Source organism: Cucumis melo, chromosome 5, assembly GCF_025177605.1.
Source record: "Cucumis melo cultivar AY chromosome 5, USDA_Cmelo_AY_1.0, whole genome shotgun sequence".
NCBI classification, from domain to species: domain Eukaryota; kingdom Viridiplantae; phylum Streptophyta; class Magnoliopsida; order Cucurbitales; family Cucurbitaceae; genus Cucumis; species Cucumis melo.
Genome location: NC_066861.1, coordinates 2,230,174 through 2,254,856, shown reverse-complemented (window position 1 = coordinate 2,254,856; position 24,683 = coordinate 2,230,174). Strand labels below are relative to the sequence as shown.

The following is a 24,683-nucleotide window of genomic DNA, read 5'->3' as shown; positions in this document are numbered from 1 at the left end:
AAAAAAACTTTATGAAAGGTTTAGTTTCAGAGTGACTAAATCTAATCACTCAAGTTTTTGGGTTTTCACGTAGAATTATGTTATTTAGAAATGAAAACAACATGCAAAAAATATGAGCTATATATAAACAACAAACACATAATTTTACGTAGTTCATCGTACCGAACAGTGTGTTAGATATATGTCTACGAACAGAGAGAAATCAAGAGCTAGTTTATTATTAACGAAAATATAATATAATAGAAATGCATAAACCTCGATAGAATTAGATAGTTTATATGCATATGATACCTCTAACGCTAGGCTCAAGATCATAAAAAGCATATAATGAGTTTACAATTAAGGTTTCTAGACCATGTGCTTCAAATTAAATTGTTCTTGAAAAGTTAATATATTCATAACTTTATAGAAAACGTTTCTATTAAAAATCAAATTTGGAATAAAGATTATAATATATATAGTTTGGACATAACATACATAGAAAAAGAAAAGAAAGGAATTTATAGGGTAAAAAAGAAAAAGGAAAAGAGAGGGTTGTTATGATAAAAAATTTGAAGGAATTGTGTGCTTGTTGTTTGAGAGTGGAGTAGTAATGGTGTGTGGGGTTTGTACCCACAGCCATGTAAAATGGTTGTCTCCCTGCGCCCTATACCTCTTCCTTTTTTCTCCCTCTTCATCGATACACACATCCACACTACTGAATGTTTGATTACACACATCGTGTGTTGTGTCAAAGTTTAACATTTGGTTTAAAAAGATTAAAAAAAAAAAAAAAAGGGTTCTGTCATGAGTATATGATTGAGAGAGAATGACATCTTTACTGATTAGAATGCTTAAACTCAAAGTTAGACAATATGTACATTGTTGTACAGGGAATGCAACGGATGTCGATTAGAGTTTATTTTCCATAAAAGTCATAGTGTCATATACGCAAAGAAAAATGATTTATTAGTACGATACGTATTGGATCGATATTTTTCTATGATATTGAATTCTTATATATCAATGTTGGGTTTATGTTCATTTTTGTTGGAGATCAAAGTTAATTTATGGTTCACGAAGATGATCAAGATAAATCCCCACAATCATCTATGAGAATCTATCACCAACCCACTACTATTTTATGGTGTCAAAAAATCAAAAGCTATTTTGTAGATATAATGGATCTTATTCTAATCACTTTAAATCTAAAGATTTTTCTCTAACTCCTTGTTGCGATTCTTTTCGCACCAATTTGTTTTCCTATTAAAAGTAATGTTTCTCTAAAATAAACGTTAGGTTGAATTGTGGACATAATACTCGGGAGTTGGGAGAAGCTCTAAGTGGGATAATCGGCCAAAGTAGAAAAAAATTTAGATACAAGTAAGATCTATTTGCACACGAGCTAATTGGTTTATGTAGAAAAACGTGTTTTTGTATAGTTGAACTTGGACTTTATTGATTTGTAACGTGGGTTAAAACAATAATCGATCTCTAATATTTATCATTTGATAATTATATATCTCATACATATATATTAAGTGTTAGAGGACTTATTGTTTGGAAACTTAGTTTATTGATATTTTATGTTAGATTGTCTTTTATTTGTTAATTAATATATCCCGTTGAATTGCGTAAATGATGAGGGTGCTAAAGGGGTGTCTACCTAGTGGAGATGCCCGGGTGCACCTGCTGATCCACCGTTTCCTGTTCAAAAAATATATATATATCCCGTTGAATCGAATTTGATCTAACACAACTTTTAAAAGGATATAATTATTTTAAAAATCAAACGATAAAATTTAATAAATATTATTAACAATATCTTCTTCAACAGAACACATATCTTTTCATCAAACAATAATATAGAAAACATAACGAATTTCACTTTGAACGTATCATTTATGAAACATGGAAAAATGTGTGCTATCTATATTGTTTTTTTTGCACCAACACATATATAATATATAATGATGGTAGTTCCTGTGTATCTTTATGCATGCATGTGTTTCTTTGATAAATAAGATTTTCTAAAGAGATTTTTTAACAATGAAAAAGTTATAATCAAATATAGATTATTATTTCTTTATAGTAAAAGATACCATTGTTTGTGGATAACTTATTTAAAAACGAAGTTAAATATAAGAAGAAGAAAAAAACTATTTGGTTTTTTCCACCTAAAATCAGTGTTATGTTATGGTTTATCGATTAATTTTTTTATTTCTGCATTCCTTTTTGTTTTATTTTGTAAACTTTCAAAACATATAATTATTATATTAATTACTTATTGGTAACACATAATATATTCTATGAAGTTAAAAAAACAAATTAAAAATTCATAAAATAAATTAATTATAATAAGTAGTTCTTTTTTTTTTAAAAAAAAAAAAAACAAAAGTACAAAATTGTTCTATTTTGAATTGCCCTCAATAAATATTAAAGAAGCAAAGTACATATATTTAGCTAGTACAAATTTAGATAATTTATATTACTACTTTTTTATTCTAAAATTCTTTAATTTAATATTAAGTCATTTTATTTTTTTCCCCTCCAAATTAAAACCACAAAAAGAATGAAATTAATAAAATAATTCAGAGAAACCATGTGGGTAATATTTTGCTATGCTACCTCTTTATAAATTTTAGTTTAAAATTGTTCTTTCTATTACATCTTTTGATTTTTTTTTATATCCATCAAAGTTTATTTTCTATTCCAATCATTTTATTATTTTCAAATTTATAATTAAAAGTCAAATATATTTATAATTTCAACTAACAAAAGGCATGTATTTGATTTTTCACGAGAAATTGTAAAAAAAAAAAAAAGAACATTTGACAAAATATTTACACTTCATAAAAAATTAAGTGTAATGAATTATGTCTTTTAGTAGTATTGTTCTATAGAACGTAAATAGTTCTTCGTCAATTTTTTCTACTTTTTTTTTAAACTCCTTTGTTCACCATAAAATTTATATCCAAAAAAATTTCACCTATGTTAAATTTTCTTTATGGTAAGTTTACTAAATGATATATATATATATATATATATATATATATATATATATATATATATATATACTCAACATTCAAATTCTACCACAAAAGGTTAAACCAAGTGCATGTCTTTTAACTAGTTAACCTAAAAGTTAAAAAAAAATGAAAAACCAACTACTTTGAAAGGAAGACAAAGGATTAAGTTTGAACCGAATATCTATTCATACTTTGTAGACTTTGATATTACGTTTGATAGTATTGAGTTCCATTCAAAAATTAATCGATATTGAAAAGAGTAATCTAATTTAAATCAGAAATAGAGTCCGAACTAGTGTTCAAGATACGTAATTCTCAACTGTTGGTGGGAATCTTATCATAGGACACGTGAGAGCAGGTTTTGTTGATGATGATGATGATGTGGAGTTGTCTTAAAAACATAAAACTTTCGGGATGGTGTGTGTGTGTGTTTCCAATAATATTATTAATGTCGCACGTACAGGTACAGCTTTGTTTATTTATTAAACTTATAATAATATAATGAAACTTCAGACTTCCCTTTTTCAGGGTTAATTGGAAGGGATGGGTACCCTTTTGAAAAAAAAAAAAAAGAAAAAGAATTAGGAATTAAAATGAGTGTTTCAAAAGAATTTAGGTAGATGAGATGAGGCTAATTTTTCTTGTCCTTATCTGAGTACTGTCTCTTCAACATATACGTATTCTCATCTTTTTATTGAACCCTTTATTTGCTTTCTCTACGGCGGTTACGATTTTCTACATTGAATTATATAAACTTAAAAGAGGATTTGCTATGAATAAACTAATTACGATATTTTGTTATTTCTAAGAATGTCTCTTCATTTAAGTAAAAATTAATAAAAATATTTTTATTAATTTTTATTCTAGTTTTAATGACAGATTTAAGTAATTTTTTTTAATTATTTGTTTTTTTGACATTTTTAAATATAACAGAAAAAAGAAATTATATATAAAATGTAGCCAATTTTATCAAATTATTTTTAACACATTTTAGATTTTTTATATACTTCGTAGATAGTTTCAAAATTTTTCTAGCATAAGAATTTTCTTTCTTTTTTTTTCTGTTATTTCTTATTTTTCTTTATCAAATTTGTTTTTTTTATTAATTTTTAGGGATATCTTTAAATATAGAAAAATATTGAACTATTTATAAAATTTAGCAAAAATCATCAAATTTTGTATAGATTGTTTGAGTTTTTTTTTTCTATATTTTATAAATAGTTTCAATTTTTTTATATTTATGATAATTTTCCAAAATTCTATTTGAACTTTTATATTTAAATATAGAATTAATACTTTTCTTAAAATCTTTTTATATTTGGTTTTTTCAAACGCAATCTTTTATTCAATCCTTAACTTTTTTTTTTCTTTGTGAATTTTGAATTAGGATAATACTTTTGTCTCTTAAATTCAACTACTTTTTCTTGTTTGATTATTTTTTAACTTTTAAGTGTTGAACATGCTTCGTAGAATTTTGGTTTTTGAAGTTTAGAATTGATTAATAGCTGAAGTTTAGAATATATTTCTAAACGGTGTCAATAATTAAATTGAAAGAACATCATTTTCTTGTTGGTCAATATTAATGATCAACACAAAATTCAGAAGATAACAAAGATACCAAATAAAAATTTAAAAAATAAAATAAAAAAGTTTTGACAAACCATTTTTAGTACAAATATTGGGAGTATAAAAATTCGAACTAGATATCTCATTGTTATTATTACTCTTGAGTGTCAATTGAGCAAAAGTTTTGTTGGGCAATATCAATTCAAAACTTCATAAAAAGATAGCCAAAATCAGTCTTGAAATCTTAGGGATCAAATGGACATTAATTTCAAATTATAAGGACTAAAAGTGTAGCTTACCTTCTACACAAACATATTAACACATAAAAGATTAAAAAAAACAATCAACTAAACATTAAAAACATAAGAAAAATTCATTTAATTTAAAAAATTTCCTAATTCCAAATTGAAATTGAAAAAAAAAAAAGGATTGAAAACAGATTAGGTTAAAAGAAATCAAATCTAAAACCTTTTTAGAAAAGAATTAATTCTAATTAACTTTAATTTTAAAAATTTAAAATAAAAATAAACTTAGTTAGAAAATAGAAAATATAAATTAAAAGTGCAAATATAATAAAATAAAATAAAAATCTTATCTTTTACTTTTAACCAAATATCACACAAAAACTAATAGTAAATTTATATCGAACACAAAAAACACGTAAGTTTTTCTTAAGAAAACAGTTTTTTCAGCCCAAGGTGGCGATGTTCGTGGAGAGTCGGTTCTGTAATTAATGAAATAGGCTCGTGAATAACAATAATAGGTTCTCATATACAACAATGATAGCCACCAACAATGATAATCAATACATGGCCATCACTTATATGTTCCATCAATGATAATATATAGCTTCTAGACCCTAAAATTCCAAAATATCAAACTGTGAATTTATAGATATTCTCTTTGAGGTCAGAAAACGTTTTCTTTAACTAATATCGATCAAACCTCAACATAACAACAGAAAGAGAGAATGGCGTTAAAAAAGGTCCATAAACCCCACATTCCCAACGCACAAGAAACTCCTGTGAAGAAATCGAAAAGAAACACACAAATGCAAAAGAGAGAAGAAAAAAAAAAAGACTTGGAAGAAGGTCATATCAGATGGAGGAAGAATAAAAGAGAAAAGAAAAAAAGGAAAGGAAAAACAGAGACAGAGAAAGGAAAGTTAGGGATGGAGAAGAGAAGGGTAATTGTCGGGGAGGGAGGGAGAAGAAAAGCCCATCGAGGACAGAATTGGAATTTTAAAATTTTTAGCAAATTCAACGGTCAAATATTTTTTGTAAATATTATTTTCTTGTACTATAGATTTCATTCATTTTCTAAGTGTACTATATGGTGATATTTTCTGTTTTGTAATTAAAGAGATACGATTGAATCTCCATTGCCATAACACCAAAATGACCCATTCTTTCCTTTAAATTATCATGATGACATGGACATGCATGTGTCCACCGTTATATGTACATGCATGGGATTTCACACGTGGAAAATATAATACTTATATAATATGTGGTTAATTAATGCATGGTGGTGATGATGAACAACACATGATGTGATTAATTAACGTTGTAATGTAAATAGTTTCCCTTTGAATAATATAGAATAAAAAAAATATTTTATAGCCATCAATGGATTCTCAAATCTCGATAACGTCGAATCATTCTTTAAAAAGTGAAAAATGTCCAAATCTTCCTTTTCGAGATTTTTCAAACACACATCAATTCAATTTTTTTTTTTCTTTTAATTACATCCATTTGGATAAAGTTGAAATCTTGGAATTTTAACTTTTCAATAAAGGGAAAATCTTCATATTTCTAGATTGACTAGTTGAAATTTAAATTAGATAAAGTAAACTTTGAAAGAAACCAGTATATATAACAATTAATATTGAATTAGATTTGGTTTGACAAATTAAGATATATTATCAAACAAGTATAGTACATTTGTGTATGTAGGGGGTATATATACACTAATTTTAGGTTAAATATATTATACATCATCATATCATTTTTACCAAATATGATATAGTTTTTATTTTTAACTACTAAAAATTTTGATTTTTTTTAAAGCTACTAAATACATTATTCCTTGCCCCATTAATAAAAGATGATAAATTGCAAATACTACTCATAAATTATAGTTGTAGCGACCATTTATACCTTTAATTGAGTTATCAAACTTGTACCTAATTCAAAATTGGACTAACAAAGTTATGTAATTATAGAAATTGTTACAAATATATATATGTTCGAGAGTTCAAATTTATCGTTTGAGATTTTAATTTCTACATTGCAAGTTCAACAGTAGATAAGGTAAAAGATGTTTTCTTGTTCAAAATGAACTTTTTGTTCTTCTTACTATGACATATGAGTTTAGGTAGATATTAAGACTAAAACATCCAAAGTGATTGAGTTTTGAGAAAAAACATCAAAATGGGTCTGAGTGTAAACAAAGTAATTGAAATTTCTTGTTTTAGTTAAGGTTAAAAGTTCATTTATTAAAAGAATCGAAGAGGAGGATATGTACTGAATTCATTTTTTTTTCCTTTCTTTTTGATGTGTGGTTTAAACTTTAAAGATAGTGGTGGTTGAATATTCCAAGCTAGGGAAAGCAACAAAACGTTGGGTTCAAAATTCTCACATCCTTCTTCAAAAACATTTATGTATATGCTCAGTGGGCACATGACTTGCCCTACATATCAAAGGCCAAATGTCCCTTTTGGGTATACCAAAAGCATTTAAGAGTTATTTGAAAATGGAAAAAGGGAACTATTTCAAGGACCCCTCCCCCAATTTCACCCTCCCCATAATATAATTAATTTTAGTTTTTTATTTTGTATTTTTTCTAAAGTTTTCTATTATCAAACATACAATATTATTAATTTGTGAGAATTTAAGTTATTAACAACATTATTCATCCAATTGTTCATGAGCTATTTGTTTTGTGCTTAAAAAGTAGTAGGAATTTTCAATTATTATGAGTTTCAAAATCAATATAAAAAATTTGAACACTTTTCTTTTCCATCAAAATGAACTCTAAATTTATCGCTTTCAACTAAAACAAACACTAACAATTCCAAAATGTCACTTAAACATACAAATTTTTTATTAAAAAGAATGTATAGGAACAAACAATTAGAATAAAGTCAAATTTAAGGCTAAATTATAATTTTATGACATAAAAATATTTGTGAACTTTCAAACCTATTAGTTTTGGATAAAAATGGTTAAAATTATTTTGTTTCAAACTAGTTTTATACTGTTGAAAAGTTTCATAAATATCTTAAATTTAAAATAGTTAAAATAATAATTTATTCAATTTTTGCGGCAAATTTCTCTTACATCTTAAATCAAATTCAAAATTTTAAGTAAAAACATAGAATTTCACAAAATCTCGTGAAATTCTAAAATAAAATTTTCATCTTACTAAAGTATGGGTGTTGAAGCCTTAAAATCCTAATTTACAAAGTTCTAAAACCTCAGACGCTACCTTAAGTTTTAAAATTTCTCGTTGTTTTTATTATTCTCTTTATTCTTATTAGAGTTCATATATCTTACTAAAGTGTGTAGTTTTATTTATTTATTTATTTGTATTAAGAAAGAGAGGGGAGAAAAAAATGGATGTAATTTAACTTTTTTTTTTCTTTTTTATATACGAGAGTACTTTTTTAAGTTTAAGAGAATTTTCAAAATTACAACATGCGTTAATAGTTCAATATGTATACTTTTATATTTTAGTAGTTATTGTTTTAATATGTTTTGAGAGAAAATTTTATTTTAAAATTTTGTGAAATTTAGTATGATTTTATATTTTTAACTTAAAATTTTGGTTAAGAAGAAAATTGTTATAAAAATTTGGATCAAGAGTATTAAATTTTTTTTTTCTTAAACTTAAGGATATTTATCAAACTTTTGATTGTTCAAATGTATTATTTTAAAACAAAACTTTAACGGTTTCTATTCTAAAACTAAGGACAAATATTTTTTTAACAATTTTCTAGAGTTTATAGGTATTTTTTGAGATGTTTAAATGTCAGGACACAACTTTTATAATTTGACGTTTAAAATACTAATAGAGAAAACAAATTGACATAAAGGGTTCCAAAAGCATGCATAAGATTTAAAATGAAAGTTTCAATCTAATATATTGAGTATTTTTTTCTATGAAGTGTGTGTAAAAGTTGTTACTTTTAATTTTTAAATGAATTAATGACCATGCAAGTGACAATATTTAACTTATCTACTTGTTGGGATAATGATGTCATGCCATTTTGAAGCTTTGTTTAATAATGCAATTGATATGAACTAAAACATTAATTAAGATTATTACAAAAAAAAAGAAAGAAAAAAAACAAAACTATATAGCCCATAAGATGACGAGTTTAATTAATTAAACAATTTAAACTCTAACATTGAATATGGTGTGTTTTAGATAAAAGTGTCATTAAGATTAAATAACAACACATCATAGCTAGAGAAAGAAAAATGATGAAAAATTATTAAAACTTGAGCATTAATTACCCTATTTAGAAAATTAAAAAGAGTGGAAAATGGTAAATGATCAAAATAATTTAAATTTCTTCTTCTTCTTCTTCTTTCCTAAAATGAGAGCTGGGGGGTGGAAGTGGGTAAGATGTCATAATCATGATGGTTTTGTGTCATTGTTGTTATTCTTTAGCCTACCAAAAATTACAATATAAGAAATAATAGAATTTACTGTTGTGTATGGCCAAAACCACACTATATGAAAGCTCATTCTTAGCTTACCCCATTGAAAATAAATAAAATCAATTAAATAACTTAGCATTTTCATATATATGGGACCATCTCCTTCCATTTCCATCCCATCTTCTCTTCTTACATAATAGTTACATCAAACCCCATTTTAAGGGTTTTGAGTTTTTTCTTTTTTACTTGGGGGTGGCAGTAAAAAAGAAACATTTACATGCAAATAATTGGAGCAAAGGGGGTTGGTTGTTATAGTTATAGGGTAGAGTTAAGTAATATAGAGAGAAAATTAATTCAGTAATCATAATGTTTCTTGTAGTACTTTTGGAAAAGCTTAATTTTATAGAGTTTTATGAAGATCAAGTGGTTAATATATATATATATATATATATATATATATATATATATATATATATAGATCTTATTGCATGCAACAACCTAAGTAGGTTTGATTTTTGATATGCACAAAAAGTGCAATCAAATTGACATAACAATAATAGTTTGTATTATCCCATGTCTTGATCTTTCATTTAATTTGATGTATGTCAATGGCATCGATTGAGGATTATTACTCGACAATTTTAATAGCATATATAAGTTTAAGTTTTTTATGAAAGCATTAAATATTATGTATTCCTTCTAGATTTTAAAAATGATAACTTAAATATATAAAATTATTTAAGATTTAGCTAATTAATTATTCAACTTAAAATGAGCTAGATATCAAATCAATGATTTTAATTGAACCTATATTTGAGCTTTTTCATATTATTTTATTGAATTAGCACAGTTCGCTTTAGTTTAAAATGAAAATTGATATCCTAACAAGTTTTAACTTTTAGGGTAAGAGATTGGTTTAAATTCTATTTTATCCTAAATTTTGATAGTTCACTTATTTTGGTTCCTAAATTTTTAAATTTTTTTGATTTAGTTCTCGAGCTTTTAAAAAATTTTCATTTTGGTTTCTAAAGTTAGAATTTTGTTAATTTTTAAACGGAATGGTTTAATTTCCTAATGAATAGATGTCTTATCCACCTACAAAAATCTAGGGTTTCAATTTCTGATCAAGACATGTCGAAAGCAATTTCGTCAATATGGACACTTTCATTTTTTCTTTTATGATTCGTGAAGACACTTTTTTTTTTCTCTTCCTCTTAATTTTTTTAATAATTAAATCCAATTTTTCCATACGTGGAGTCAATGTTTTTTTTTCTTAATTTGTTTTCTATATGAGTTGTAATCATTTGATTTACTCTATTTTAAGTGGAGATTTCAATTTAGAAAAAGAAAAATAGAGTGGTAGAAACTAAAGTATAAACTTATAAAAACGTATGTTTTAGTTCTAGTTCTATTTCATCTTGTTTGCTTGGAGATTTTCTATCTTATTTAATTTGCTTACGTTTTACACGAGGATTAGCCATCCACTATGTTGGTGTAAAAAAGTTATCAAAACCTACATAATAGAAACTAAAGTAAGCATTCTTCAAAGTTTATAGACTAAAGCAGACATTTTCATAAATTTATAGATCAAACTATAACAAAATTCAGGACAAGATAAAGATTTAAAAGAAAAGAAAAGAAAAAAGAAGAAGAAGATTAACGGCGAAGGGATGACCGGAGATGGTGGGGCGTGAAGTAGGGAAGATAAAGTAGGCGCGTGAGGAGGATAGATAGAGATACATATCATCTTTGTTCCAAAAAGGGAAGTAGGGATATGGATAATGAAGAAGAATAAATTTTAGGGTGGGAGAATAATCCTTTGAGGTTATATAGTGATTACATTATTAATATTATTATGGTTTCCTTCATTACTTCTCTCTCTCCTTTTGCATTTTATATATTCTCTTATTAGAAAAATGTGATAAAAAAAAATGTCAATTAAAATATTAGACTTTCTCACAAATAATATTAACATTAATTTTAAATAATTAAAACTATTTTGTCAGTCACTTACATGGGTTTAGTTATTGAATTTATAAATTTTTTTTAAAGAATTAAATTTATGTTTCATACTACTGAATTGTTAAGAGTGATGGTTAAGTATTTAGAATTTATTTTTATCGCTATGTTTGGTTTTAAAAGTTAATTTAAGGTTAGCATGCAGTGATAAAATTTTTTGATGGATGATAAAAGGACTATTTATAAAATATACCGAAAACTTTAAATGAGTTATAAAAAGTTGATGAATTTTTTTATATCATTTTATTGTTTGTTTAGTTACAATAATTCAATGTGTTCTAATATTTAGAATTGATAAAAAAAAAAAAAATCACAAATGGTTTACCAATAATATATTTTACACAAAAGTTGAATTAAATAACTATTTTGGGAGTGACTTAACAAAAAATCACATGTTACTTAATTTCTTCAAAATTAATTTGAAATAATTGTATATCTTTTCAAAATCATTTTTTTTTCAATTAAAACATCATCGTTTAAGAAAAAAGTGATTCCAACAATCTCAAGATCATTCTCAAACACACTATTCAAAAATATTTTCAACTATCGTAAAATCAAACATGCCCCAGTCACTATGAGTATTTAATTTTCATTTAAGTGTATATAATATATGTACTTCTTTCAACATAGAGACCGATGTAAAAAATGTTGGAATTAAATAGATATCATAGTAACTAGGGAGGACTTTTCATTGATACAAGTCCTTTTCTTACCTATGCATACATTTTTCTAAATGTTCAACTTATTTTGAAAAAGACAAGAAACACAACAACGAAATTAAAAGTATTAATGTATTTTAAAAATAAGTACAAATATAGTAAGGTTTATAAATGATAGACAAATTTATCGTTGTTATATTTATTTAATTATTATTTTTAAAATTGATATAAAATACTATTATAATAAAATAATATTATATTTCTTGATTATTTGCTAAAATTTGAATAAATTTACCATAAAAGAAAATAGAGTAAAGTTATTTATAAATGACCAACCACTATGTAAAGTTTAATGATATTAATGGATGTTTTATTTGATATATACAATCATATTTTGAAATATCTACTAAACATAATAATAATATGATGATCATGTGTTAATCAACAGTTACAATTTCTATTATAGAGTAAAAAAATTTGAGAAACACTAAGAAGATAAACAACAAAATGCATGTGAATACAAACATTCAAATTTGATTTATATAGCCTTAAGATATCATTTAACATCAATATTTTATGAAATAAGAAGAAATTTTTTACATTAATTCTTATAGACATAGAAATGCAATAACGAAGTTGAATATAAATTGATTTATGTTTTTCTTTAAGAAAGAAAATAGAGGGAAAAAGGAAGGGGGGGGGGGGGGGGGGGGGGAAATGGTTTTGATGGTAACACTGTTTTGTAGGAGTAGGCTTGCGCTCTCATACGTCGCTGTCAGTCATAAAGTTTTGAGCCAAAAACCACAACTCTCTCTCTCTCTCTCTCTTTCACTCTTTCTCTTCCGGAGCGGGAAAAAAAAACACACATTATTGTTATTAATCTATAAAACCAACCCCAACCCAAAAAAAAAGAAAAAGAAAAGGGAAAAAGAAACTCTTACTCTCTCTCCCTTTCACAATTACTACTTCTCTCTCTCTTTCTCTCCCTTTCACCAGAGATAAATCTCTTCACACTTCACTCCTTACTTCATCATCTTTCTCCTCTGTCTCTTCTCCTTTCAATTTCACACCATTTCCCAATTTTAACCCCAACCCACTTCCCAAAATTTCATCTTTTTACTTGGGTCTCTCATGGCTGATCCCACCTCCACTTTCTCCATCAGGTGAGTTCACAACGTCTTATCTTACTAATTAGCTATATATGTTAAGAGAAAAAAAAAAATTGAGTTCACATCTTGCCAATGATCAAACCTCTCTTCTGTTTATTTATTTCTTTGTTTGTGGATTATATAACGGTTTTTGTTTAATTTTGGGTAGAGAGTATGCTTTGAATAAAAGAAGCACGGATTTAACGACAATTAGTTGGCCATTTAGTGAGAAGGTGAAGAAAGAAGTGGCAGAATCTCTACTCCCACCAATGGATGTAAAGAAATTCCGTTGGTGGTCGTCGTTATGGTTGTCGTCACAAGAAGAAGAAGGAGAAAAAGAAGTAATTACAGAGAGAATTAAAATGCAGAAGATTTGTCCGGTTTGCGGGGTTTTTGTTGCAGCCACGGTAGCAGCGGTAAATGCACATATTGATACTTGTTTAGCTCAAACAACAAGTAAGGAAATTAGGAGAAAGAACTATTTGAAGGCAAAATCAAGAACCCCAAAGAAGAGATCAATAGCCGAAATCTTTGCAGTCGCTCCGCCAGTAAAAACAATGATTGTCGTTAATGATTGTCGTGAAGAAGAAGAAAAAAAGGCCGTTGGGAAACAAATTATTCATCCCAACAAGAACCTCAAAACGACGTCGTTGGCTACAAGTCTTGTCTCTGCTATCAAGACAATCAAAAACAAAATCGCTACGACAACAGAACAACCAACAATTCTTGCTAAGAAAAAGAAGAAGAAGAGGAAGAAGAAGAATAAAAATAAGGTAATTTTTTAAATTTTAATTTAGATGTAGATTTAATAGACTGCAAATATTCTCTCAATTGGGTGTGTGTGGGGTTTTTTTTTTGGTAGCTCCTTTCTCTTTCTGCTCATAATTACTGCTGGAAAAAGCTGGTGAAAAGACTGCATTACGTTGGAGAGAAAAGAGAGAGAGAGAAAGAGAGAGAGGGAAAAAAAATAAAAGAAAAACAGTACTTGTTTTTTGTGTGATTAAGAGCGGGGAAATAGGCTGATTCACAATTGGAAAACAAAAAAAAGGTCATTACTCACTACAAGACGAGTTTATATCGTTTGTGACGGCTTCATTTGTGGTGATTATGTAAATGTATTGGATTTATATATGTATGTATATATTATAATGCTCCAGCTGCAAGAGTACGGTGTTGCCAGTGTGTGACTTTATTTGGTGGAAGAGTTTTTGTCCTTTGTTTAACAAATTTATGCTACGTTAATGATGCTGTTTTTAACCTGTCAAATTATAATTTCTTACTTGAAACATGATTTTGGATTTGTATAGTAATAGTAAAGATGAGTGTTCCTGATCGTACCACGTTTGGGGTTCTAGGGTTTATGATTTTAATGAAATAAAATATATTTTGAGGGTGTTCGTATATATTTGAGTTTGTTAAAGTGGGTTTCGTTTTACTATTATTTATCATCTTCCATTTCGAAGTACTTGGACTTTGACAACTTTTTGACCAAATTTGCTACCCACTGACATTTTTGCAACCCATTATCATATGGGAATCATTTTACAAGTTACGTTTGAGTTTTGCTTCAATGATCAAGACTGAACTGCAAAACTTCAATCTAATTCTTTTTCTCCAATAATCTTTATGAAATGAGAGTTATTAGTCAATCGTTTTTGAGTTATTTTATGATGTCTTTCTGCTGATTAATTAGTAGAGGGATTGGAGATACAATAGTGGAATGCTGTGAATGAAAGAGAGAGTTGATACGTTATCTCTCTTTTAGGATATAGTACATTTCATTATTATTTAAGTAGTTAATTTTAGGGGTCCTCCCTTATTTATGATCATGACTAGTCTTTGTCTTTGTTCTTTAACAAATTGTCTTATTTGTTACATATGCCTTTTGTCATATTGATGTAAGTTTTTGACCTTCGAGAATAGAAGAATATATATCTATATATATGATGAGGTTTTGTAGGTGAAGATTGCTGGGATAGATGATATCATTATTATATATTAATAACCAAATTAGTGACACTATTTTCTCTACCAGATAGCTAATAGACCATTCTTTATGATGGGATTTGAAATTTTATGTGTTCAAGATTTAGAGGGTTGAGGTGCTGCAATAACCCACTATAAATTCTCCTTTTAAATTAAATAAATTTGATAACTCTATGATCCATAACACATAGCTAGCCTTCTTAATTAGTCGACCAATCTTTGGAGTTTAATCTCTCTCAAAATGATGCATATATATGTTAGTTCAATAACAAATAAGCTTAATCACTGAAACTGAAATATTTTCATATTTAACATTCAGTTTGGTTAAGTTTTGGAAAGCCTCTTTAAGCAATAATATTTGGCTTGCTTATGTTTTTATTTTTTTTTTGTTGTTGTTGTTCTAGCTAGCTAGGAATATTATTAGATTGTGTAAAAGCTACCACAGGTTATTATTTATCAGAAGCATGATAGTGAAAATGACGACAAATACATCACATGCTGTGTAGTGTATAGCTAGTTTTGAAAAATTATAATGAATGTTCTTTTTTCCATTTTGCTTATATGTACGTGTGTGATCATATTCTTATTCTTAGAGATTAACTTGATCAACTTCTTTTTTCTTCTTTCATTTCATGTATTATAACAAAATCATTTTCAAGTTTAGTATCGAAGCCATTGGCTTCCCATGCCAACTGATTTGATGAGTGTTCCTTTTGCTTCCTTTAATATATTGATGCTTTATAAACCTAGTTTCACCCTTATATTTGTGTAAGGAAACACACACACAATATCTATACATGTTTAACAATATTCATCAATATTAAATTGAGACTTGTTTAGATCGACTTTCTAAATGAGTAAAAACACTTTCGTAAGCACTTAAAAAGCCAATTCGAACAATGAAATATGAAGGACATTGCTTGTAATCTTTATATTTACTTGTAATAATTTCGTTTCCAAAATAATTTTGTATTGGTTACAGGAATTTGGTCATGGGAAACTTTGCAAGAAGGGAGATATCAGAAATCACAAGGATGTTTCTACTTTTTGTAAGAGACGGCCTTGTTTTAAACGCTTGTCTAAACAAAAAAAGAAAAAACTAGCTCAAAAATCCACTGTGGTTGCCAAGCAACAGAGACCAATGCCTCCACTTAGGAGCATTTTGAAGCGCAGTGTAAAAGTAATTTCTGAGACAAACTCTTCATTCATCAATTTAAAAGGCAGCAATCAAGCTTTCAACAATGGCAGTCAAAAGTCCGATAGGCGTGTTAGCTTCTTGGATAAGGATGATGTTCTTGGTCCAAGCACCAGAGCCATTTCTGATACATTTGAACAAAATGTTGGCAATCCATTTCAAGCTTCAGAAGTAGGCATTAATTCAGGTGAAAGTAATAAAGTTCCTTCAATGGAGGCCAATTTAAACGACGATGTAGATTGCTTTAACACCCGACACAAAGTCGATAGTCAACATGTGAAAGGAAAGATTCAGTTGCCTAATTTTCATAATCAGGTCAATGCTGAAAGATGGGAAAATGCGAAGCATTCGACCGAGAAGTTGATATTGGAAAGTCGAGATATTCCTCATGATCGAAATGATTTGCATTCGTTTGCCCATGTCTATGTAGATGCACATCAGAAGCTGCCGCTAAAACATTCTGCTATTCCTGCTCTATTAGCTGAACAAGAAGAAAGGCCATATGGCCATGTAAGAACTCAATGTGGTTTAAATAATGTTGTCCCACAAGCTCATTCTCTTTATGGAAAATCTGTCGATAATTTGATAAATAATAACAATCATTTCAATGGAGTAGCTGCCTTAGGCTCAGTTACAAGCAGAGTGCCTTCTTCTTCTTTAACTGAAAATCCTGTTAGCAGACTTTTTAATCTGGCCGAATCTTCTGCTAGAGACAGTAATAGATTTCAGTTTCCGAATGGGGAACAAAGTGTGGTTACCTACAAAGAGAAAGGGGTAAATGATGGATTTTTCTGTCTGCCGTTGAACTCAAGGGGTGAACTGATACAGCTAAATTCAGGTTTGACTGATAGGTTTGACCAGATGAATGAAGCTAGTAACACTATAGCCGGTTCTAGCAGGATACCAGTATGCAATTTGGTCGTGCCAAGGAGCAGGGATTATTTCGTTGACAATGAGAAGCTCTTTGTTGACACAAAACTTACAGGAAACCAGTTGACTTTATTTCCATTGCATAGTCATATGCAAGAAAATCAAAATCGATATTTGCCAGCTGGTTTCGACGTCCCCGAGCCAGGAACTTCGGAAACAGCTGATATTAGACTGATGAATTCAGAAAGGGGAACTGAAACTGGAAGGTTTTTTCACCCAAAATTGATGGATTCTCCATTTAACAGATGCAGGTACTACGAAAAGTTTCAGAACCAAAATGTAAGTACACAGTTTTATCCAGAAAATTCAAGTAGCATGTGTGTGAATCCTGGTCGACAAACGATGCGGTTGATGGGCAAAGATGTAGCTGTTGGTGGAAATGGAAAAGATGACCAAGAACCCGAAGTTATAAACTTTTTGAAGAACTCACACTTAGTCGGGAACTGCCTGACCAATCCTATCCAAGAGACTCACATGAGAAAAAGAAACTTTCTGCAAGATAGGGAGTTGCATTATCCATCAAGAGGAGAAACCTTGTTTTATCATCCTGCAGGCTTCCATGGCAATCAAGTGGCACAAGGAAATTTATTGGCAAATGCTCCACAAGCTGTTAGGTACCCACATCCGTGTACCAATCGAAAAAGCAGTATATTGTATCCAAGACCTGAATCTGTCATCAACTTGAATGAAAGGTTCAGCAGCATCCATTCTTTTCCTCCCTCGTCGACTGACACGCTTAATATGGCACGAAACTTTCAAGCACCCTTTGTTTCTGGTCTGGAAGCACAAAGGTTTTGTTCACAGCCGTCGGCCTTTTCTACTTCTCACCACATGTGTCCAAATAGATATGAAAATTCTTTTGAACTTGGCTTTAACCAGAGTCTACATCCAGCAAAATTAGGAACCTTCAACTTCCCTTTCTTGCAGCAAGATGATGGAAATCATGTCCAGCTCCCTTGGTCTCACACTTCTAAGAGCCTTTCCCCATGGATATTACACGATCACCAACGGGAAGTGCCACCAACTGCAAATTCTAAACTCGCTGACATAAATGGATACTATTGTCCATGTACTCCTTCTGGCACAGATGTTCTCATTAGCCCATCTTCGATTCATCACCGGCTCGAAACTGCCTATCCTTGCAGTACAATGGCATATTCTCACTTACAGACGAAGAACCATATATCTGGTTCGACATCTTTTTTTCAACCAATTCCCATTGCTCCACGAGTACTTCAATCACCAATTGCCAACGCCGGCCATGAAATTAGAATGAGATCTGAAGATAGATTGAAGTTCAACTCTTTGAGTGTCAAGGACTCTGATTTTTCAAGTAAAAAACAACTGGCAGAAGAGTTTGTCGATTCGAGGAAGCGTCAGAAGACATTGAGTTTAGAAACGAACAATTCTGGTATTGTGCCAGAATGGACAAGAGGAAAATACAGTGATGATCACCTGAAATCTAACCCCGGGATGAAGAAAATTCATGCTAACAGGGACAAAGCTGTTAACTCAGTAGGAAATATCCCAAATATGACTCAAACTACCGATGGAATAGTGATTTCTGCCAACAATAATGAAGCTCATAAGGTTGAATGTACGGCAAGATCAGGCCCCATCAAGTTAACAGCAGGAGCAAAACACATCTTGAAACCAAGTCAGAGTATGGATGTAGATAATACTAAGCCTACTTATTCAACTATTCCTTCTGCTGGATTAGTTCATAGTGATAGCTTGGCAGGATCTCAAAAGAAGTCAACTAAAGTATACAGTTTTTAAAAGTAAGTATAATACTTCTTTATGTTCTGTAATTCTTTGCCTAATTCTAATCTAATCATAGTATGCTGATATGATTAAGCAAACGATTTTATCTACATAACAGGAAGGAACTTAGCTCTAATCCATCCATGATGCAATCATCTCATCTTTGTAATCACTGATATGACAGAATTGTTGTAATTTCAAGATGACCCTGTCATTCACCGAGCAAGTTTTTCGGCATTCGGAGGCATGTTATCTTAAACCGAAACTAATCATGCTGCTACAAGTTTTGACCTTGTTTCTTATTGTAAGTTCTAGATCAAATCTCCACTACAAGATCTTTTGTAGGCGATAAAATTACACAAGTGTTAAGATTCACTGTTTAAAAACGTCTTGCTAGTTCCTGTAATGAAAGCCCGAGAACACAGAGTTGTATTTATTTCCTTGAGGGCTAAGTTAAGTTAATATAGCTAACATTATATGTATTTAACATGATATTCTCCAATAGTGTTTGATATGGTGTTTGAATTTCCACTTGAGCCTTATTCTAAGTACACTGGTGCAAAAATTTGGATTAATTATAGGAGCTTTCTGGATACTAGAACTTAAATATTAATACGATCATCAACCGAAACTTAAATTGTTTCTTCTGTTAGACCCCAAGAAGAGGAGAAAACCGACTTTTCTGGACAAAAAAGGTTTCACTATCATATATATACTTCAGTGACCTCTTTCCGAAGATATTTGAATCCGTCAAAGATATGCAATTTATTGAGGGTTAAAATGAGAAAGGCAATCAAATATCATTTCTGTCCGTTGCATAATTTGTGCATATTTCTTCTTATCACTCAATTAGGCTATTCAATGACTTTTATCATCTATAGTTAGATGTTTCCTGACCTCTCTCTCTCTATAGATATGTACATATGTACAAATTGATGTATAATATATTACTACCAATTAACAATATGTTTTAATACATACATGTTACATACACACATAAATGAAATGGATTGAATATTAAGCTAATTCGACAAAGTATAATAAGTGGAGTATAAAATAAATATAATTCATACATTAATTATTTGTATATGTGTATCATATTGCATATATACATTATTGCAAATGCTCTAATTATTTTTATTATTCCTCCTCTCATATTGTCTTCTGCTGGTGAAGTTGCCTCAGTTGCCTGCAAAATTTGTTCAGGAATCATTTTTCCGTCCAAAAATAGAGAAAGATCAAGAAACTAAAGAGATTATATATGAAATATACGAACTATAATGTTTTATGTTTCATGTTACCTTGTAAACCAGCTTTGACAATCTTTTCTAAAGAATCAGCTCCATTTTTTTCAATGTAATCATCCACCAATTTCCAAGCACGAAAGACTTTCTTTTCATCGCGTGTGCTCACGGCCTCATCCTCGTCCTCGTCCTCCTCATCATCTTCGTCTTCATCAACAGCTTCGTCTTCATCGTCTTTCTTCTTCATGTCCTCTTTTGCTTTCTTCTTCATGTCCTCTTTTTCTTTCTTTTCCTCCTCTAAATCTCTTTCGGGGTTCTCTTCAATATCTTCAACCTTGATGTATTTCATTGCAATATTCTCAAAAACATAAGCTGCACCCTTGAAACTTGGCAGCGCCAACCACAAGCAAAACACCAACTTTATATAAGGCCAAAGTGGAATCCTACACCACAAAATTTTATATTCAATTATATTACATCAGTCCTTGAATACAGTGATGGAAACTTTTAAAATAAATAAAACTAAAGGTAAAAGGATGAGAGGCCTTATACCATCTTTCGTTATCAATTTGTTTTGAGAAAAAAGTTATGTTCATCTAATATAATATCAAAACACATATATATATATATATATATATATATATATATATATATATATATATATATATATATATATATATATATATATATATATATATATATATATATATATATATAAAATCTAAACCTACATATAACATTGAAAAGAGATAAAAGAGATCCCATAATTATTATAAGACGCATGCATGAATTCTTGTACTCGTTCTCTTTTCACTATGTCATAATGCCAATTGGTTCTAAGATCATGAACTCCATGTTAATTATCTAATAGGTATTGGATACGTTATCTAATATAATATAAACTCAAGAAAAGAAAATGAAACCAAACTTTATCGACTTATAAAGCTTACACAAAAATAACATTATTGTATATTTGAAGCTACGTACCATGAAATAATGGTGGACAAATAAAGCTCGAAAAGGGTGAGCAATGAAAGCAAAACCCAGTATGTCAACCATTGTTGATGTTCTCGAGATGAAGGTTTCTCCATTGCCAATTTCGATTCATACCTGTTTCTTATTCCCATGTGAGATCAGCAATTTAACAATAATAGTTATCGTAATAAAAAAGTAGGGACGGAGCCAAATTAAAAATTCTCGATCAAGATAAAGTATCCTCTTTTCTAATTAAAAGAAAGAAAAAGAAAAAACTCTTTTAGCTCCGGCCCTTTTGGAGAGAGAAAAAGAGATAGAAAGTTATACAGTGGATAGAGAAGCACAATGGCAGACCTGCAGGTGAAGTAGAACAAAAAATAAACATATATTAGCTAATGATCAATTAAAACTTATACACACACACAATGCTTTATATTAATATCTTTAAAAAAAATGATGGATTACGAAAGAAACAAAATTAAAAAATGGGTACGTACCCGATTGCTGCATGCAAAAAGTGAACGGTGGCTCTTTCAAAAAACCCCATTTTGAAAACGAAGAAACTTTACGAGCTAAAAAGCTAACTATTATAATTATTTATATTTCAACTTATAATGATGAATATATTGATAGAAGGAAAACTATAGAAGAAAGGGTGTAATTTATGGAAGAAAAAATGGGAATCAAAGCAAAGAATATCTGTAAAATTTGTTTTTGTGTCCTTACAAAAGTTTACATCTCATATATTTTTCTTCTTAATTTTCTCTTTCAACAAGAAATGTAAAATGAAGATATTGAAAATGAGGGGAAAAAGGGTTGAAGAATATGATCCAAATCCCTACCTCTTTTGTTACGTACAATGAGAGGTTATCAATCTTCAACGCCACAAATATTAAGTAGGGAATATATATATGTATTTTATATATATCTAAATCAAACCCAATTTATTTTAATTTCCATGGTTTGTATGACAAAAGAAAAACATGCCAATAGATTCTTTGTTTTGAAGTGACCATATCAAATAACTTCTCATTCAATGAGAGGTTTTATGTATATGTGTTCATGGTTGGCTCCAAAATTTTTATAAACCTAAATTTAGAAAACAATCTTAGAAAAAATAAGTAACTTTCAAAATTTAAAAGGTCATATAATTATTTTAAATAATAATAATTTAAAAAAAACTTTAAGTATGTTTTGGACGTATTCTTACACCAAAATTTTGGGATTAAAAGGTGTACCTTTTAAAAATTTGTAGACTGAACACATTTTACTACTATGTCTCAGTTGAATCTTTTCAGCACCCTATCCACCAGAGCCAATACTCTCAACTTATGGAGATGTTATCCACTCTTATCTCATGCTGCAAAATCTGAGATAGTGATTGCTTCTATTGTTTGCTCACATTTATAGATATTTGTTCATTACCTTCCTGTCTCATTTAACTTGACTAAAAATTCTGGATATGAATTTTGGTGTTGCACGACACATAATATGTTTTTCTCAAGCATTGATGCATAATTATTGGCGATCTATTTTTTTATATATTACTGTGATACTTCCCAATAACAGTCGTGTCTTCATGTGAATTTTATTAGAGCTGTACAACTTTCAGAATACTTGAAGCTTCGTGATGTGTTATTCATTCCACAATTTCAATATAATCTAATATGGGTTAGTTGCTTGCTACATGATATGGTTCTTGTTCTTTACAGTTCTCTAACATTGATTGTGTTATACATAACAATTCAAGTTTGAGAATGATTGGCAGGGCTAGATGCTGTAATGGACTATACTTTTGTTGAATCTGAGGGATATTCTGTCCCCTTCAGTTGCTGTGCGCTCTTTAATACTATTATTTCTTTTCAAACGTAGCATTATCATTCAGAACATCTCTTTCTTCTAAAAATTTATCCATATTAAAAGATGTATATGTTTCCCCTAGCTAAACAAAAATATGTTTGACTTGCCACATTCAAATAATAAAAGTCTCTTTGAATACTTTTGATCTTGTTCATTGGGATACTTATAACCCTTTTCAAATTATCTACTTATGCTGGTTACAAATATTTTTTTAACTCTGGATGACAATTGCTTTTGTTTCACTTGGGTTTACTTGATGCACCAATAGATCTGATGCTGTATCCATTTTTCCAAACCCTTCCAAATGCTTGAAACACAGTTCTCTAAAACTTAATCATATAATGTTGCTAGAGCCATGTACTTTCAATCTCAAATTCCTTTACAATTTTGGGAAGATTATGTTCTTGCAACTGCATGTACATCATCAACAAAAATTCCATGAAATATAATAATTGTTAAAAACCATAAGTCTCATATTCTTTATTTTACAACAACGAAGTTGATTACAATATCTTTAAAACTTTTGGCTGCTTATGTTATGTCTCCACGCAATATAACAACGAATAGATTTAAGTTTGATCTTTGAGACTTCAATCCGCGATGTTCTTTTTGGGTCTAAATTCAGATCAAATAATTACCAAATTATGCACCAAGAGCTAGTCCTAATAGTAAGTTCGTTTCGAACACAGGAGAGCGCATTAGTTTCTTAAGTTGAATGGTTTTCGACTCGAGGTAACTTAGAGGAGGATTGATGGTTTTAATAGCTAAGAAAATAAATTGCATGAAACAACAAAAATTGGATGAATCAATATCAAGAGAATCTAGCTTTGGGACAAAAGAGGATTCTTCCCAGTGCAAAAAGTTTGTTCATTGATTTATCATTACTTAACTCTACATGATGATTTCACCTAACCAATTTAGTCAGTGAAACTAATTAAACTGTCTTATATTTCTAATTATTCCAATTCAATCAGATGAAAAACATGCATGATTGAATTTTTTTAATTCCATTAAGTTCCAGATATCTTTAGGTGTAACAACCAATTTCCGACGTATAATCGGATATTCTTTAGATACAATACTAGGTTGATCAGTATAATGCTCATTTAAATAGAATAATAAGCTAACCTAACTTATACCTTCTAGCTTAGACTTATGATTAAAAGTCACATACCATAATTAATCTAATTGAAAGCAAAAGTTATACATTACCCGTTGCATCTGAAAATAAAACAAACATTCATTGACTAACACATTAATTGAAACCAACTATATTAAAGAATTAAATTCCAACCTCACAATTACAATGAAATAGGAAAGAAATCCTAAGGACCCAAGCTAAAATAAATACCATAATCTCTCATCCACATCTCAGATGATGAGAAGATGTTCGAAAACATGAACGAGCAAAAAAAAAACTTAGAAAATTGGGAGAAAACAGTGTAAGAACGACTGGAATTCGAGAGAGATTTGACCTAATGATGACGCCTAATTGTAATAGACTATTATTGATAAATATAATAATCTATCAAAGACACAAATAATAGTCCATTGCAGTCTAACTGACCGACAATGAAATTTGGTTAAATTTATAAATATTTTGGTTCATTCTGATATATTTGACAATATAGATAAATGATTTAAATTGATTTACTCGTTAAA

At 29.2% G+C, this 24,683-nt stretch overlaps 2 protein-coding genes across 2 annotated transcripts; one reads left to right on the top strand and one right to left on the bottom strand.

The window, feature by feature from the left end:
- The first annotated feature begins 12,829 nt into the window (after window positions 1–12,829).
- LOC103491377 (uncharacterized) lies at window positions 12,830–19,473 on the top strand. The gene is made up of 4 exons (XM_008451292.3): window positions 12,830–13,082; window positions 13,237–13,840; window positions 16,036–18,959; window positions 19,061–19,473. The coding sequence occupies exons 1-3, from the start codon at window positions 13,051–13,053 to the stop codon at window positions 18,955–18,957; spliced, it is 3,558 nt and encodes a 1,185-aa protein (XP_008449514.2). The 5' UTR covers window positions 12,830–13,050; the 3' UTR covers window positions 18,958–18,959; window positions 19,061–19,473.
- A 458-nt stretch (window positions 19,474–19,931) lies between these two features.
- On the bottom strand, window positions 19,932–21,782 carry LOC103491378 (HVA22-like protein f). Its single transcript, XM_008451293.3, has 5 exons — window positions 21,659–21,782; window positions 21,489–21,515; window positions 21,174–21,296; window positions 20,244–20,629; window positions 19,932–20,131 (listed from the first exon to the last, which is right to left on the bottom strand). The coding sequence occupies exons 1-5, from the start codon at window positions 21,706–21,708 to the stop codon at window positions 20,124–20,126; spliced, it is 594 nt and encodes a 197-aa protein (XP_008449515.1). The 5' UTR covers window positions 21,709–21,782; the 3' UTR covers window positions 19,932–20,123.
- Window positions 21,783–24,683: the final 2,901 nt, after the last annotated feature.